Source organism: Myotis davidii, unplaced genomic scaffold, assembly GCF_000327345.1.
Source record: "Myotis davidii unplaced genomic scaffold, ASM32734v1 scaffold238, whole genome shotgun sequence".
Lineage (NCBI taxonomy): Eukaryota > Metazoa > Chordata > Mammalia > Chiroptera > Vespertilionidae > Myotis > Myotis davidii.
In genome coordinates, this window is record NW_006293779.1 from 2716954 (window position 1) to 2735087 (window position 18134).

An 18134-nucleotide genomic window follows, 5' to 3' on the forward strand; every position below is an offset into this window, starting at 1 on the left:
AGTGTTGCCCCAGAGCAGGGTGGGGGTCCTGCTGGGGTGCCTGGCCAGCCTGGGTGAGAGGCTGATGGCTGTTTGCAGGCTTCCCAAACCCCCTTCAGGGTGGGGGTCCCCACTGGGGTGCCTGGCCAGCCTGGGTGAGAGACTGATGGCTGTTTTCAGACTGACCAAGGCCCCTGGTGACTGAAGCTCCCAACTGTTCCTTTTTCGGTTGTGTTTTTTTTTATTCGCTCCAGTTCCATGGCCATGGTTTTTTTCTTTTTTATTCTGGGATTTATTTACCTTCTATAATTGGAACTTTGTAGCCTTGAGCAGAGCTCAGAGCCAGCCAGGGTAGGCGGGAGGGAAGCCTCCTGCTCACTCCAGCTCTGCTGCCACGGCCAGCTGAAAGCAGGTATCTGGGGTTTATTTATCTTCTATAATTGAAACTTTGTTGCTTTGAGTGGAGCTCAGAAGTGGCGGGAAGCTTGGCTTCCTCCATCAGTAGAGCAACCAAGCCTCCTGCTTGCTCCAGTTCCGTGGCTGCCAGCCACTATCTTGGTTGGGTTAATTTACATATAGTCGCTCTGATTGGCTGGTGGGTGTGGCTTCAGGCATAGCAAAGGTATGGTCAATTTGCATGTTTGTCTTTTATTAGTGTAGATGCTCTATGACAAGAGGTACAATTGAAATAAATCATCCATGACAAATACTGATGTAGGACACTATGTGCTTGTCTTACTTTTCAGATAAAAGAAAATAATATTCAATTCAGCTAATACTGAGTGAGTATCTATTATGTGCAGGACATTCCATAACCTTAAGATGGTTATGATCTAGTAAAAGTATAAAGCAAGTACACTGATTATGGAAATCAAGGTACTGGTACTGGGGTGGGGTGCACTCTTTGGAGTTATTATTCCAGAAATAACACATTTGTATAAAGTTTTATAATGGGTTTTATAGTTCAAGGTGTTTATTTTCTAAGTGTTCTTCATCTTGATAAAATATATTCTAAACAGACATAGAATTTGCATTTTTTCTTATTCAATGCTGCCTAGTAAGACTTTTTATCCTTAATTTCTTAATGTCATAAACCTCTCATTTCCCATTTGTGCTGACTATTGGATGTCAGCAACACTGAATTCAGTTACATGTGTGAACAATAAAGATGTTACTTAATGGTAATTGGTTTTAGTATGTGGTTCCAGGATTCCATTAGTGTATTTATTTATAATGGTCATTTGTTTCAACAGCAGCTTCTTTTTAAATTTTTTATTGAATTTATTGGGTTGACACTGGTTAATAAAGTTATATAGGTTTCAGGTGTACAATTCTATTTCAAATGATCAGAAGCAGATCTCAGGGGCCTAAAAACCAGAAAATTGTGCTGGGCCCTTTCTGAGTCAGATTCCTTTTCTAAAAGGATACTCTGGCCTAGGTGACCTCTAAGATCCCCTTCACCCCTGATTCTGGATGAAACTTTTTCTTTCTGTTTACTTGACACCAGCCCTTCCCCAAACCCCTGCCTAAAACAGAGCTGCCCTCACTCTTCACTTGACACCTCCTTAGGCTGTGCTGGCTCCCCTTGTCATCTCAAGCAGCATTATAATCACCTCCCTGTGACCACCATCCCTCTATGATCTGACCACTTAGGCTTTTTTTTTTCGTTTCTAAAAATATTTTCTTGAAGAAAACCATCCATATCACTATTATTACCACGGTGCTTTATTAACATAATCATGCCACAAATATGAAAGGCACCATGTTATAGTAGAAAGAGCATGGCTACTCAGTCAGAGAAACCATATTCCAGTAACTCTGATGAACTTCACCTCAATTTGTTTCACTTTTGCTCTACAAGTTAAATATCAATAGTGGTAACTATCATATAGAGTTGTTGTGAGGATTAATTGACAGAATACTTAGCATAATGCCTGGTACTTAGCAAATACTCAATATATGTTAACTGCTGTTCCTAAAATAATTGTCATCATATTTATTATTTCTATTATTATTATAGTAAATAGGTCCCATTCTACTTTTCTAACTGCAGCAAATAGAATCATCTGACGTGTGTCTTTTATTGATACATAGTGGTGGATGGGGCGTCAGTTGCCAGTTCTGGCAAGAAAATGGTATACCGTGGTTATTGACTAGTACTCTGAGTGATGACTAAGTGAATCACATGCCGCACAGTGATAAATCAGTTTGCTACTAAAATATTTTCCAGATTTCAGAACTATAGATATATCCTTATCCACTATAAAATAATCTCTCAATGATTCTGCCTACATTTAGAAAGATCTTTATTAGCAAAAGATGTGTTCCAACAGCATACTTGTATTAACAGAGAAATCCAGTAGATGTGTTCCGTGCTGTCAGAAATACCTTTAATGATATCATTAAATACTATAAAATATCAGATTATGTGAAGAAATAAGAAAACATATTGCCAAATGAGAAGGGTGATTCTGAAGTGGGAGCCACAATAAGTGGTACAACATTAAAAAAAGAAGAAGACAAAGTAAAAAAGCATCACTGCTTTAATATCCCTGTGCCTCCCCATGCCCTTCATGGGAACACAAAGCTGCATTCTCCATGAGCTCTATGAGTGGACGAACACTTGCTCTTCATACACAATACAACTGTGAAGCCCACACATCCATTTCATACTATCTATAAACACAGAATTCCAAAAGCAAGCCAAACTAACAGGGTCCACATTTTCAGTTTTTACTGTAATTTTGGATTGACTGAATACTTCTTTAAAACCATGGGTACTTAGCTGTAAAGATGCCTCATTTTGGCAGGGTGCATTAGTTGTGCTTACACTTAATATCTTAAAGGACATTAAACCCTAATGAAATAACAATGCCATTTAAGGAAGGAAGACAGAACTTTATAGTACTTACATATACTTACATAATGTTTCAAGGCCTTTCATGTTAGGAACAAGCAGTTTTGCGACAAGGAAGCAATTATCAGATTAAAGTGATCATTTGTCAAAGATGTCACCATTATACAATATGGTTTGCCAGAAATCAGAGTGGAAAGCAGAAACATGCAAACAAGGTTTTTCTTCTGCTAGGTGACTATGGGCTTTCAATTGTTCTTGTAAAATTAATGAACACTTCAGCATGTTTCTGTATAGTTCCTTTTACAAACACATTAATATGTGTGCTATTTATATATACACATGTGTATGAATACATGTAAATCTGAAGCTATAGTAAAATGTACTATTAGTTTTTGACATAAAAACATCAAAACGTAAGCATTTAAATGGGTGTTGGGTATAGTACTGTCAATGTAATAACCTTGTTCCCTTAAGTCCTTCAACACAGTGGTTGCCAACCTTTCGGACCACTGGTTGACGACCGCTTCTCCAAAGGTTTCCTTAAACCAGCAGTTGCCAACCTTTCGGACCTCACGGACCACCAGTGGTCTGCGGACAACTGGTTGGCGACCACTGCTTCAACAGATAAGGCTCAAGAAGCAAGTGTGAGGTAGTTAGTAGTACGAGCCAAAACTAGGAAGCAGACGAATGAGGTTCTATCTCTGACCTACAAAACTTTACTAACCACCATAGTTGCCAGTTTTATTTAACTATAAAATGGAAGTAGCATTACTGCCTTCCTACCAACCACAACCATTTGTTGGAGTGGATTAATGAATGTAAAAATATTTTGAAGCTATAAAGAATTATAGTATAAGTAAGATACTTTCAAGATAGTTTCGCTGCTTTGAGAACATTTAAAAATGGAATGATAGCTTAACTGTAGATATCATTTTCTTTCTATTCTAAAAAGGGGGGAAGCATTTTTGTTTTTATAAAGACATCTTTTATATTTCTAAAGAATATATAATACTAGAGGCCCGGTGCACAAATTTGTGCAGGACCCCACCGAATTCATGCAGGGGTGGGGTCCCTTGGCCTGGCCAGTGATCCAGCCGATTGAGGCGGCAGGAGGTTGGCTGGTGAATCTGTGGGAGTGCACTGACCACCAGAGGGCAGCTCCTGCATTGAGCGTCTGCCCCCTGGTGGTCAGTGTGTATCATTGTATCATTGCAACTGGTCATTCAGTTGTCTGGTCGTTTGGTCACTTAGGCTTTTATATATATAAATTTTAGTACATGGGGTCAACTTAGTGTAAAAAATATAATATCTCATTATAGTACCTCTATAAATATAAAGTGCTTTGTAAATTCTAAAGGAATATGTATATGTAAAGATTAGCAATTTTTGCCACTTTGAAATGGGTGCTTACCTTCTCTTAGACGGTCCACTACAAAAGTAAAGCCTGTAGTTCTTGGATGTAAGACATATTCATATTTCTGAAGTCCATTCTTTTCAGCAAAATCATTACTTCGAGCCTTGCTGTTTTCTAAACAAAACAATAGACCATTAAAAGCCATAAAATAAAGGGAGATAATCTGAGGTAAGGAAATGCTACACAATTTCTTTAATAAAAATAGCAGTTAATTTTTCTGTAATTACTGAGTACACTGTAGTGAATCAAATGAGAAGATATAAACACTTAAGTAAATCCCTACCAAAGATCCTAGAATTATGTATTTATTGGAATTCTGAAAATTTTATAAGGCATTAATAAACTTTTTATAATGACTTATAAATTCATCTTTAAAATTCTTAGAGATTTCATAAAAGTCCATATTCAGTGAATACTAAAATACAAATAAAATCCTATTAAATGAAAATTTTCATAAGATAGTCTTTACATAATAAAAATTGAAATGCTAAAATATAAGAAGCTAATAAAACATAAAGGGATTTAGATATGCAAAAGAAATGACTAGCAATCTGCCAAACGTATATCAACTTTTTTCAACCCAATAATTTGGGGTTTTAACACAAAGTGAAATATCTTCCTTGCTCAGGCACAGAGCACGCTAATATTACTAACCAAAACGACTCCATAACAGATTGGGCACATGATTAGCACATCCTGTACAAACATCTGAACATGGTTTGGCTGAGTATAGTTACAAAGTAAAGTATGTGTTCTAACTGTGGGCAAAAACTTCTTTTTCCAATCCATGAGGTAACTTTATAAGTTCCAAGAAGAACCAAACCCATGATTCAGCAAATATATTTGGAAAAAGTAAAGTGTTCAGAAATCTGGCTTCAACCCCTGGGGGAGATCATGAAATGGCTTCTGATGACAGCAGATGTTAGAACCTGCAATCTTCAGCTGTATCCTGAAATGCACAGACTATTCCAAGTCACAAGAAAAAGACACACACACACAACTTTCCTGGGAGTAAATTTAAGACCATGGAGTCCCCAAACCTAAAAACACCACAGATGGATTCAAAATATTCAAAGAACACTCCTGTAAAAGGTGTGTTGTTGTTTTTTAAATAAATGAGGAATTGAGTCAAAGAACTAAATACCCAGAGATTCCCAATAAGTCAAAAGTAAAGACCTAAACATGAAAAGTAGGAATCTCCTTTCACATTCATTTGAGGAGAATGTCCTGGCACGGGAGTATAAAATACTATTTTATTGACAGCTTACATGATGAGGAAGCCCAGGGACACTAAAAGGATGAGTAGTTAACTACTCTTCACTTTGCTCTTCAACTCGTCACAGACTTTAGGGAACTGAAGACAAACTGAATTCTGTTGTAGAATGTGCATACAAATCCAAGTAGTTCTAAAACATACACTCACAATATGAGAAGGTAGAAATAACGAGAGACAGAGAGATTAGAGATGCAGATTTTTCCCTCCATCCCTGCTTCAGCTACCCACACCCAGACTCTGGGGTTACTGGTAACTGCACAAGCATCCCTCTTTCTGACCACAGCCTCCTGTCCTGTCACCTCACCCCTGTAACACTCCAATGCCAGCACTCGCTTCCACTCCAATGGGCAGACAGGCCACTTTACTGTTCTCAAACCAGCCAGACATGTTCCCACCTTAGGGTCTGTGCATTTGTTCTTCCCTCTAGCCAGAATGCCTTCTCCCCCAATGTCTGCATGGTTTTCTGGTTTGTTCATTTGGTTTCTACTTAAATCTAACCACCTTTTATAAAATAGCACACTACACCCCATCGTCTATGACTCTCCTTATCTTTATTTTTCTGCACAGCTTTATGAATGCCTAACATATTTTTATTAACTTATTAATTTTTTATCTAGCTTTCCTCATAGAATTTAAGCTTCATGAAAGTAGGAACTTTGTCTTGTATATAAAGCTCCAAATACTCATATATAAAAAAAGAAGTTTTATGTATGAGGGTGTTTAATTGCATGTAATGTTTGTATTTGTTAAAACCAAGAAAATCTTTCCAAGTCAGAGAAACAGAACCCAAAATTATGGCATACAAATTGTGGTTAATTTTCTGTGTCAAATTGGCCAAACATTATTCTAGAGGTTTCTGTGAAGGTATTTTTTATGAGATTAATATTTAAACCAGTAGACTTTCAGTAAAGCAGATTACTCTCCATAATGTAATTGGGCCTCAACTCTCTCTCTCTCTCTCTCTCTCTCTCTCTCTCTACATGCACACACACATACACACACATATCCTTTTGGTTCTGTTTTTCAGGACAACACTTACTAATCCTATATAATAAAAAGCTAATATGCTAATTAGACTGAACAGAATAACCAGACAGGGCTGTGAGGGCCAAGCCCCTTGCATGAATTTTGTGCATCGGGCCTCTAGTCACCAATATAATAGAAAAAAAACTAGCCAATTTTTAAAATATGTTTTCAAAAAATGAATAATGATGTGAGAGATTACAATATAACATAAGTACAAGGAAAATTATAATTCTAATTTTCCAATTTTGTTTAAAAGTATATGTATGTTTTTATACTCATACATATGCCTGTGTGTGTGTGTGTGTGTGTGAGTAACCAAATGACACAAAAACAGTGGAGTAAATTCAAAATAGTGTTTCTTTATGGGCAGGAGGATTAGAGTAATTCTTGTACTTCTATATGTCTAAATTTCTCCAAATTAACATAAATTACTTCCATAAGCAAGAAACAAGTTATAACCAACAGTAACATATGAAGGTAGAATATATGTTAAATATACTTATTTGAAAATGTGCAAGCAAGCTGGATCAGAACTTCAAGAGAATTACAAAACATTATTCTCTTTGGGCTTAAGAACCCAAATTTCAAGTTAACTGTGGTTAACTAAAAACACCTTTGAATTAACAGACACTTTCTGAAAACTGAAAGGATTTTGTATTTTGGTAGCTACTTGAAAAAATATGTTTATCCCAACTTCAAACTATCTGTATAATACTGTTTTGTTTTTTTTAAAAAAAGCTTTTTAAGGTTTCAGAATTGGTCTGTTTTCTCTATTTGACAAACAGTTTGGCTTTTGAAAGTTAGCCTTACAAATGTATATGCCATTTTAACTTAAAAAATATGCAACTACATCATGTAATGGTGAGTACTCTGGACCCTGAAAATATGCAACTAGATGTTTATTAAGTTCATCACCTAAAAAAAGCACTTGAGAAAATATAAACTGAAAAAAGTTTAAAATGTATATTGTGTGGGCTCTGAAGGTCTAATGTATGAACATTTAAATCTAATGTACCAAAGAGCAGCAACCCGGGAGCTCTCACTCCATTAGCTTTTAATTATTAAATAACTTCCAAAGTCCCCATTCTTAGTGCATTTTGGCATTCACAAGTATAAATTAATCTATCATTTCGGTAAGTGATACACTAATATAGGAATTTAAAACCCAAATTTAAGTATTGTACATTGTAAGTATTATAAAATTTAAATATGGCTCTGTCCGTTTTAAGTTCCCAGTGATAGTTTACCTCTGGTAATCAATCAACTTACAATATGTTTTCAAGCTTACACAATATTATCCTCAGTGATCCAAGTACTTTTAGAATTTTAGCTATAAAAATCAAATACAACTATACAGTAAGCATGTATTTAGTAGTACATTAAAACTGCCATGGTTCATGTAGCTCAGTTCCATCTGCAATAGATGAGTCAAAGAGTTCTTACTTGCTATCAGTGTTTCCCAAAATACTTTTATTTCCTGTATTGACACAGTATGGCTTAAAAACCCATTCACTTCCTTAAATAGTTGTGTAATTTGTATTTTTCATTGAATTCTCTTTTTGGTACTAGTTCCATACATTACTATGTCCAGAGAGTGAATTAGTATGTTCATTTACATATTCTCCTTTCTTAAGCTCTAAGTTGCCCTTCTTAGTGGCTCTTAGTTTCCTCGATCTGGTGTTGAGGATTCGGAAGACAATTTCATTTGCCATCTCTCCATACTATGTGATTTTTAGATTTTAGTTCTGTCCTAATTCAGTCTGTCTTCCTTTGTACAGCAGACCTTCATCCACTGGATCAGGGGTCCTCAAACTACAGCCCGCGGGCCACATGCAAATACAAATAGTGTATTTGTTCCCGTTTTGTTTTTTTACTTCAAAATAAGATATGTGCAGTGTGCATAGGAATTTGTTCATAGTTTTTTTGAAACTACAGTCCGGCCCTCCAACGGTCTGAGGGACAGTGAACTGGCCCCCTGTTTAAAAAGTTTGAGGACCCCTGCACTGGATCCTCCTCAAATTCTGCTGTATCTTTCTTGAAGTAACCAGGGTATTAACAGTTTGCAAATTTTGCTCTTTTGAATGGAAGAATTCTATAGAACTGCTTCTTGTCCAAGCTTACCTCCCCCCAACCCACACCCACATTCAACCAGAGCAGTTCTTCAATCCAGCGGTCGCCAACCTTTCAGGCCTCACAGACCACCGGTTGGCGACCGCTGCTTCAATCTGTCTTAAATCCTAACCTACAATAGAAGGCTTCATCTACAAAAATCACCCGTGGTTTAAAACATTGAAAACTACTGACTTAGCAAAGATGAAAGAATGCATTTTATTTTTAATCTCTTAAAGAACTTGTGGAAACCCAATAGTATTCTTGGCCTATGTAGTTTGATATCTGGGCAGGTAGGAAGTCCTAACTATGTCTTTCTGTGTCCACTCCACAACTCAATTATGGCTGAATTTTACTGAGAAAGAACAAAGCCTTTCTTGCTTATATTAAAGATAAGGCTTTAAAATAATTTAAATCAACAATAAATGAAATTGGTTACTATCAGATGCTTTTCTAATAAGAAGGAAGTGGAGAAAGAAAAGGTCTCATGGATAAGTATATCTTGGAAGAGAACAGAAAATATAAAGAACAGGAAGGGGATTCTTCTTTCTCAAGATTACTTTGGCTATTCAGAGCTTTTGTGGTTTCATACACATTATATAAAAGGCTGGTATCTACAATATATACTGAGACTCAAAACAGAAAGCTCTAGGATAGCAAGTATATGTAATAATGATCTCCAGGGTTGTCTGTCATATATTCTGGGGAAAAAGCAGTTTAGAACAGTGGTCGCCAACCTTTCAGACCTCACAGACCACAAGTGGTCCATGGACCACCGGTTGGCGACTGCTGGTTTAGACTAGATGATTCCTAAGTTCCTTTAGTTTTTAAAATTCTGGAATCCAAACCCAGGCTATCTTACCTGTGAGATCAGTCCCTTCTGGGAATATGAGGAGTTGAAGTGGTTCACGGATATCACAAAAATAATCAAGCATGTCTTCGAAATGGCTCTTGTCATCCTTCCATTTCCTATGAATGAAGATATAGGCAGCAGCTTGCATGGCCCAACCTAGGATCAATTTAACAAGAATTTACATACAATTTTATTGCCAACATCCATATTATTGAATATAATATGGATGTTTTTGTTTACCATGATTTAGTACAATAATAAGAATATCATACTTTAAAGTCAGCACAGATCTTGAGTTAAATTAACACATACACCAGAAAATATTCTTAAAGGAGTTTGTTAAATTCTGGGGTTTACCAAATTCTCAAAAACCTCTTTTCAAGCCAAACCTAGCTATTAGAATATCAAAAAAACACACACACAAAAAAACCAAAACACAAACCTTCCCTAATATTTATCAGTAACTCAACCAAAGTTTTAACCATCATAATTAAATACAGTGGGGCCTTGATTTACGAGTGTCTCGGCTAACGAGTTTTTTGAGATACCAGAGGTCTCTTTTTGCATTGAGTTGATAGAGTAATTGGAGTTAACGAGCTCCTTAACGAGCTCGGTTTCGGAATGAATTAAACTCGTAAGTCAAGGCCCCACTGTAGGTATTTTAATCAAGCTACCTACAAGAGATATTAGACTATCAGATTGTTCTCAAATCATGTATACGAGCACACTTTGATATTCCACTTCTGTACTACTCAATCTCTAAATTCAACAGCTATTTTCAATGCTAGCCATTTCTTTAGATTTTATTTAAAAGAGAAAATGTGCAGTGGCTATAAACATGTTCATCATAGTACATACATTGTGATCACATTCCCTTTCTCTAGGCAAATCAACTTTGTCACCAAAGAGGCAGCCCTAAAAGAGTTGTGTTTTATCCACCAGCCATCCCTCCCTGGCCAGAAATTACTAGATATACTGTCGTAAATACCTAACTTAAGTCAGCCAATCTAAAGTCTATTTAACAGTCTATGGAACATGAAATGCTTGGCCCAAACACATGAACTATCTTAGCCAATAGAAAGTTCTCAGAAATTTTACCTGGGACCATGGATAAAACAAGTCAGTAATATAGTATATGTAAATGCAAATGGATGGACAAAAATGCAGCTAACAGAGACAATAGCAGGTAGGCAAGATAAAGATAGTATACTGTAGTAAATAGCTAACAAAAAATCTTGCAGCTGAGGTGCCTAAAGTTTGTTGGCTTCTTTGCTTATCAGTGTTTCTTATATCTTACTAGAGGCCTGGTGCATGAAATTCATGCACAGGTAGAGTCCCTAGGCCTGGCTGGTGATCAGAGCTAATCGGGGCCTTCCTTCCCCCGACTGCTGGCCAGGGCTTTCCTTCGTTCTGCGCTGCCCCCTGGTGGTCAGTGCACATCATAGCGAGCGGTCAAACTCCCAGTTGGTCAAATTCCCGAGGGGACAATTTGCATATTAGCCTTTTATTATATAGGATAGGATGTCCTTCTATTAGTCCACCTGAAGGAATTTCAAGAAATGTTTGAGTTTTAGCATCCCTGAAATGTATTTGTTTTCAATTTTGGAGGCTACTAAAGCTGAAAACAAAGTTCCAAATTCCAAATCATTTTCCCCTCAGAATTTCAAAGTTAATTTCCACTGTTTTCTATCATCTAATAAGGCTCACAAGAAGTCTGACATCATCCTGACTGGTGTAGATAACCCAATTCCTTTCCTCTGGAAGCTTTAATGATCAATTTTTAAATATATTTTTTTCCCTCTTCATTCTCTCAACCTTGCTGTCTGGAGCTTCTGTTAAATGTTAAAACTTCTGGAACTGTCCTCTCATACTTTTCATCTCCTTTCATTTTGCATTCTGTTCAAAGGAAATCCCTTGGCTTGATCATTCAGCTCACTAATTTGATCTCAGTTGTGATGGCCTACTAATTAAGCTTATTGCAGCAATCATCTCTTTAATTTTCAAGATTTACACTTGGTCCTTTTTCAATAGTGGCCAAAACTTATGGACAAATAGCAAAAAATGTTAATGCAAATACAACAGTTTTGCATTTTAACAGTTTTGCATATTAACAACTTTAATATTTATTGAATGATTACTATGTGCCTAGTACTGTTCTAAGCATTTTTTCTTTAATTCAATTAGTTCTCAAGACCAGCTTTATGAATTAGGTAAAATCATCATCCCTATTTTATGGATAAGGAAACTGAGGCACATTTGAGATTCAAAGAACTAACCAAGTGGTAACACCAGGTTTCAAATGTAGGCAGTCTGACTCCAAAGCTGATGTTTTTAACCAGTGTACTAAACAGCAATATATACCTGAATCTCTCTAAGGGTACTTATTAAACATAGTGACATCATTTACTCAGAGAATTTAGCTATTCCTTAGAGGCTAAACTTGGCATTTTTTAAGTACTAGACTATCTTTAAAGCTGTGCATTTTCCTCAAATGTCAGTTCTGAATTGTCTTCATCTTTGTAAAGGATGTTCTACCATTGAACAATACTGGCAGACAGACTGTATTTCTCCATCCAAGTGAGGGTATCTGTTGCTCCCTTGGGGGCGGGGGGAGGGAGTAGTAGCAAGATCTGTGGAGCTGTGCCATAAAACTCTTCTAATGCTCTGTATGTTTCAGGAATCTCAAAGGGAAGTCAAATGGCTGAATCAGTCAGCCTCTTGGACCTCTCCTTTGAGGATATGCCCCTTGGTGCCTCTGCCTTGTCGTGTTCCATTTATACATCACTAATGCTTTTGAATTTTTACTGCTTTTAGCTTAAACATTTTTTTCCCTTTCATAAAAATCACAGGAACACCTCGTGAAGTCCCCCCCACCCCGCTCTCATTTCATTGCCATCAGGCATATTTTATTCGTTTAAAGCAATATCCAGATATCTCTTAACATTTAAAATCTTAAAATGTACATTTTTATGATATTTATTTCATAAGTCTGTGAGCTGATAAATGACAGTGCAACTGATCATGTCATTTGAAATTAGGCTATATACTAGTAACTTGACTTTTGCATACGTTTCCATTAAAGGACATTCCCTCTATCACCTCAATTTCTCAGACAAGGGCTAGGAGCCTGGCAAGTTGATAAAGACAGATTCTGTGCATGCTGGCGTGGTACTGCTACTACTATCTTCTTTCTAAAGCCCATTTACGTTATCAGCATTGCCTTGTCAAGTAGACAGAATTCTGACCTCCAGCACTGTGAGACAGTAAAGATGTGCTGTTGAAGCCACTCCATTACAAGCAGTAACAGGAAAGTGATACAGAGCATAAGCAGAGCCCAAGTCTTAGTTTCTAGTACTATTCATTTTTTAATTTTTGCTAGCAATTGATGGTGTCGCTTTCATTGCTTTTATTATTATTTTTTGTTTCAATATTCCAAAACTTTAATTTGCATTATACTAATTAACATAGTAACTTTTTCTTTTTATTTATTTTAATTTTCACTTGACATACAATATTATTAGTTTCAGGTATAAAACAGTGATTAGACATTTATATAACTTACAAAGTGATCACCTCAATAAGTCCAGGATCCACCTAGCACCATACACCTATTAAATATTATTGACTATATTCCCTATGCTGTATTTTAGCTCCCTGTGACTTTATAACTGCCAATGTGTACTTCTTAATCCCTTCACCTTTCACACCCATCCCTGGACCGTCACCCATCTGGTTACCATCAATTAAGTTTATTTTTTAGATTCCACATATAAGTGAAATCATACGGTATTTGTCTTTCTCTGACTTATTTCACATAGCATAATAGCCTCTAGCTCCATCCATGTTGTCACAAATGGCAAATTTCCTTTCTTTTTTATGGCTGAGTAATATTCCATTATATATATATATGCACTACCTCTTCTTTATCCATTCATCTACAGATGGACACTTAGGCTGCTTCCATATCGTGGCTATTGTAAATAATGCTGCAATGAATATAGGTGTGCATATATCTTTTTGATTAGTATTTTGGATTTCTTTGGATACTAGTGGTGGAATTGCTGGGTCACATGGTAGTCTATTTCTAATTTTTTGAGGAATGTCCATACTCTTTTCCACAGTGGCTGCACCAATCTGCATACCTATCAACAGTGCATGAGGATTCCATTTTCTCTACATCTTCTCTAACACTTGTTTGTTGATTTATGGATGATAGCATTCTGACAAGTGTGTGATGATATCGCATTGTGGTTTTAATTTGCATTTTCCTGATGAGCATCTTTTCATATGTCTATTGGCCATCTGTATGTCCCCTTGGGAAAAATGTCTGTTCAGGTCCTCTGCCTATTTTAAAAATCAGATTTTGGGGGGGGGGTTTTGGTGTTAACTTGTAATATCCTTACATTTTTTTATATTAACCCTTTAAAGGATGTATCACTGGCAAATATCTTCTTCCTTTCATTCAGTGGATTATCTTTTCATTTTGTTGATGGTTCCCTCTGCTGTGCAAAAACTTTTAGTTTGATATAGTCCCATTTATTTCCACCCCTCTTCCCCCAATTGTCTAAGTAAACATACCACCCCTTCCAAAAAAAAAATTTAAGACCAATGTCAAAGAATTTGTTGCCTATTTTCTTCTGGAGTTTTATGGTTACAGGACTTAATTTAAGTCTTTAATCCATTTTGAGTTTATTCTTGTATATGTATAAAAAAGTGATCAGTTTCTTTTTTCTTTTTTGCATGTATGTATCTGGTTTTCTCAACATCACATGGGTTTATTTCTGGGTTCTCTATTCTGTTCCATTGATCTATTTTTATGCTAGTACCATGTTGTTTTCAGTATTATAGTATAATTTGAAATCGGGTAGCATTATACTTTCACCTTTGTTATTCTTCCTCAAGACTGCTTTGGCTATTCAGGATCTTTTGTGGTTTTAAATTTAAGGATTATTTGTTCTATTTCTGTGAAAAAAGCCATTGAATCTATCTATAGCTTGCTTTAGGGATTAACAATATTAATTATTTCTTTCCATGAGCACAGTATATCCTTCCATTTATTTGTACCTTCCTCAATCTTATAGTTTTCCAACTGCAGGTCTTTTACCTGTTTGGTTAAATTTATTCCTAGGTCTTTTATTCTTTTTGATGCAATTGTAAATGGAATTATTTTCTTAATTTCTCTTTCTGATAGCTCATTATTGGAGAGTTCAGATTTAGCACCCATCTGTCACTGTCACTGGTAGGTTGGGAGGGAAGAGAGTTCAGCAGTGGCTACTGCCAGTACTTCTGTCTGGAGAAAGCTGCCCCTATAGCCCTCACCCTGAAACTAGTCTATTAAGTTCCTCCCTCTATGTCCCTGGTGCTTTGTGAGTTGCTGCCCCTGTATTGGGGGTTAGAGCAAGTGAGTCCATGTGCAGCCCAAGAGGAGTGCCTAGGTCATTAAAAGCCCTCCATCTCTCTGGGATATAATCCCTGCTGTTTTTCACAGGCAGATGTTATAAGGATTCCTCTTCCTGACACTAGAACCCTGGGCTGGGGAACCTCATGTGGGGTTAGGATCTCTCATTCACTGGTGACACTTCCACAGCCGAGATGTCCCTCCTGACTCTCAATTGCCACACCATGGGTGTGGGACCTGATGTTCCACTTCTCCACCTCTCTTCTACCCTTCTCAATGTGGATTCTTCTTTACATCTTAGTTTTAGGACTTTGGTTCAGCTAGTCTTCAGGTGGTTCTTATGATGGATGTTTATAATTTAGTTGCAATTTTTATAAAGGAGGCGGCAAGCAGTGTTTACCCACTTCACCATCTTGACTGGAAGTTCCCCTAATACCACCTATATATATATAAAAAGCCAGTGTCCGTGATGACTAAAGGACCTGTCACCATGAGGTGCATTGAGCACCTCTCGGTCCCTCCTCCCCGGCCCATGAGCAGGGCGGGGAGGGACTGGGGACTGGCTAGCGGGCTGAATGGCTGACCTCTTGGTTCCTGCCCCCGGTCTGCAGGCTTCATGGATCAGCGATGGTGAACAGGGAAATCAGGGTGGGTGGCAGAAGGACCTGGCTGGCTGTCAGGCTGTTGGGATAATCAGCTCATCCCCAGCTGCTCAGGGGCACGGGCCTGCGGGAAAGCAGGCGCCGGCGACTTCACCTCCATGCGCGTGCACCCAGCCGGCCGCTGATTGAAATGCGCTGCCCACTTGGGCCGCTCACACCTGGATGGGTAGGTCACAGGCGCCCCCGCAGATCCTGTCAATGCCTCAAGCCCCACAGCAGCGGCAGCGGCGCCCATGTGAGCAGCCCCAAGTGGGCAGCGCATTCCATCAGCTGCCTGCCCGGCGCATGCGCATGAAGGTGAAGTCCCCAGTGCCTGCTTTCCCACAGGCCAGAGCCTCCAAGCAGCTGGGGATGAGTTGGTGATCCCAATGACCTGACAGCCCACCAGTGGAGGCGGAGTTCCCCTGGGGACTGGCGAACAGGCAGAAGAGGGCCCTGATTGCAGGAGGCTAGGCCCTAGGGGCCCTACCCGCACGATTTCATGAGCTGGGCCTCTAGTTTTTAATAAAAGGAACTAGGCTTCCTTAGAGAAATGCTGAGCCTAGGACTGGGGCAGGGAAAAATACAAGATTCTTGTACCAAGAGAAAATGACATATATAATAAATACAACAGCTAATTCAGTTTTCCCCAGTTTTGCAATGTTGCCTTCTCTTTTAAAATGCCATTACAATTTAGAGGTACTGAAGTGACTTCAGTAAGTGACTGATTGGATAACCTTAAAATCTAGAGCCATTTCTCTCAATTGAAGAAACTGTCATCTTCCACACAGCTTAGGGCTTGAGATTTGTTAGGAAGTCAGCTAACACATTCAAAACAGAAGCTTCATTTAAATTACTTAGATCTCAATGTAATCCTAGAAAGAAGTATAATCCTGGTATACTGCCTGGCACATGACTTAGCTGAACTGAACGTTCGTGCCCAATGTGTTTCCTTCTCTGGAAAAAAAAATCATCAAACTCATCTCAGCCAAACAACTCTGGCAACTGAAACGGCAAAATCAATAATTTTAAGAACTTATTTTTCACCTAGCAGTAGACTTGTTAAGATGAAACTGATCTCTGTTACATATCTGAAAATACACAGAGATGTGTATGGGATATTCAGCCATAAAACTAAATCATGTTTATATACTGTCTATTATATTTCATTTGACAGTTTTCATTAAAATCTTGACTCATAAGCATTTAATAAAATTTACTGAATGAGTACATCAATCATGAGATACTTTTCCTTATAGATTGGTGAAATGGGGAAAGCAAGTTATAACAGAATGCTTTTGGCTATAAATAACAGAATACCATATGAAATTCATACAAACAATCTGGGCTTATGTTTCTCACATAAAATTAAGTCTGGCCCCAAGGCTGGTTCAGACGCCATCCTCTTGGGCTCAAGATGGTTGCAGCAGCTCCAAGTATGATGTGCTCTCACAATAACGTCCCAAAGCAGGAAAGGAGCACACCAGCCCTTCAATCAACCTTTCATCTTAGTAAGGAGGAAAATCTTCCCTAGAGCCGCCTGCCAGGCTCTCCACATTAAGTTCCTTTGTGAGATTGGCCAATAGGAGGCTGAAAAGGCAGAACCAGGTGATTTCATCCTCAGTTTGGGATGTGTGTATCAGAGATTCATTTTAAGCATTCAAATATGCTTGCTGTAGAGAGTCCTTCCAGAAAGGCCCAAGCAGTTGTTAGTTGGTGATGAGGATCATTTACCTAATGTGAGTGACAAAACCGATACATTGGTTGCACTAAATAAACTGACAGGATGAAGTGTTACTGATACAGAGTCTTGTGGAGAGTTTTCTCCAAATTAGATATATATTGGTCTTATTTTTCTGAGTTGTAAAGCAGGAGAGCAGCATAAAATTTTTTTAAAAAAGGGTCCACCAAGGAGAAACCAAGATCGCAGCATAGGTAAACACCGGAATTGCTGCCTCGCACAACTACTTCAAAAATACAATTAAAAGACAAAACAGACATCATCCAGAACCACAGGAAGGCTGGCTGAGTGGAAATTCTACAACTAGAAGGAAAGAAAAAAGCACAGTGAGACTCAGAGGAGGCGCAGAAGTAAAGTGCAAAGGTACGGAGGCACACGTGGAAAGGGCTGGCAACTGAGGACGCGGTTGTCTTTTTCAATCGGGAGGGAGTCTCAAGCTCCCGATGGCTCTGAACTCCAGCTCCAGGCGAGTCTCTGGGGACCCAGACTCATATGGGGAGAAATTGAACTGTCTGGCATCGGGCGGAACTCGAGGGCGGCTTTCTCTCAGAGGTGCTGGCAGCGATTAGATTACCAGGACACTGAGATTCGGGGCCTCTTAGGGCAGGGCTGAGGATCAGCCATAGCTGTTTGTTCCACCTTATGGATTCCCTGAGACCCCGCCCCACCCAAGCTGTGTGCAGAAGCTTTTGCATATGAAAGGCCTGGCCCTTTGCAATCTGAAAATTACCTAACTGCAGCTGGGTCTGAGAGACCCAGAACTTCCAAACGAAGGCCGAAGCTTGCACTGCTTCACAGCTGGGCCTCATCTAAGCACCTCCAAACCCACAACACAGAAGA

The 18134-nt window shown here is 38.3% G+C and overlaps 1 protein-coding gene across 3 annotated transcripts in view; it reads right to left on the reverse strand.

The window, feature by feature from the left end:
• LCLAT1 (lysocardiolipin acyltransferase 1) overlaps positions 1 to 18134 on the reverse strand; it is a 128310-nt gene that overhangs the window by 41881 nt on the left and 68295 nt on the right. For all 3 annotated transcript variants that reach the window (XM_006767422.2, XM_015566346.1, XM_006767423.2), the window contains 2 exons: positions 9524 to 9670; positions 4248 to 4364 (listed from right to left, as the gene is read on the reverse strand). In XM_006767422.2, the coding sequence (XP_006767485.1) occupies positions 4248 to 4364; positions 9524 to 9670 (264 nt within the window). The remainder of the gene's footprint in view (positions 1 to 4247; positions 4365 to 9523; positions 9671 to 18134) is intronic.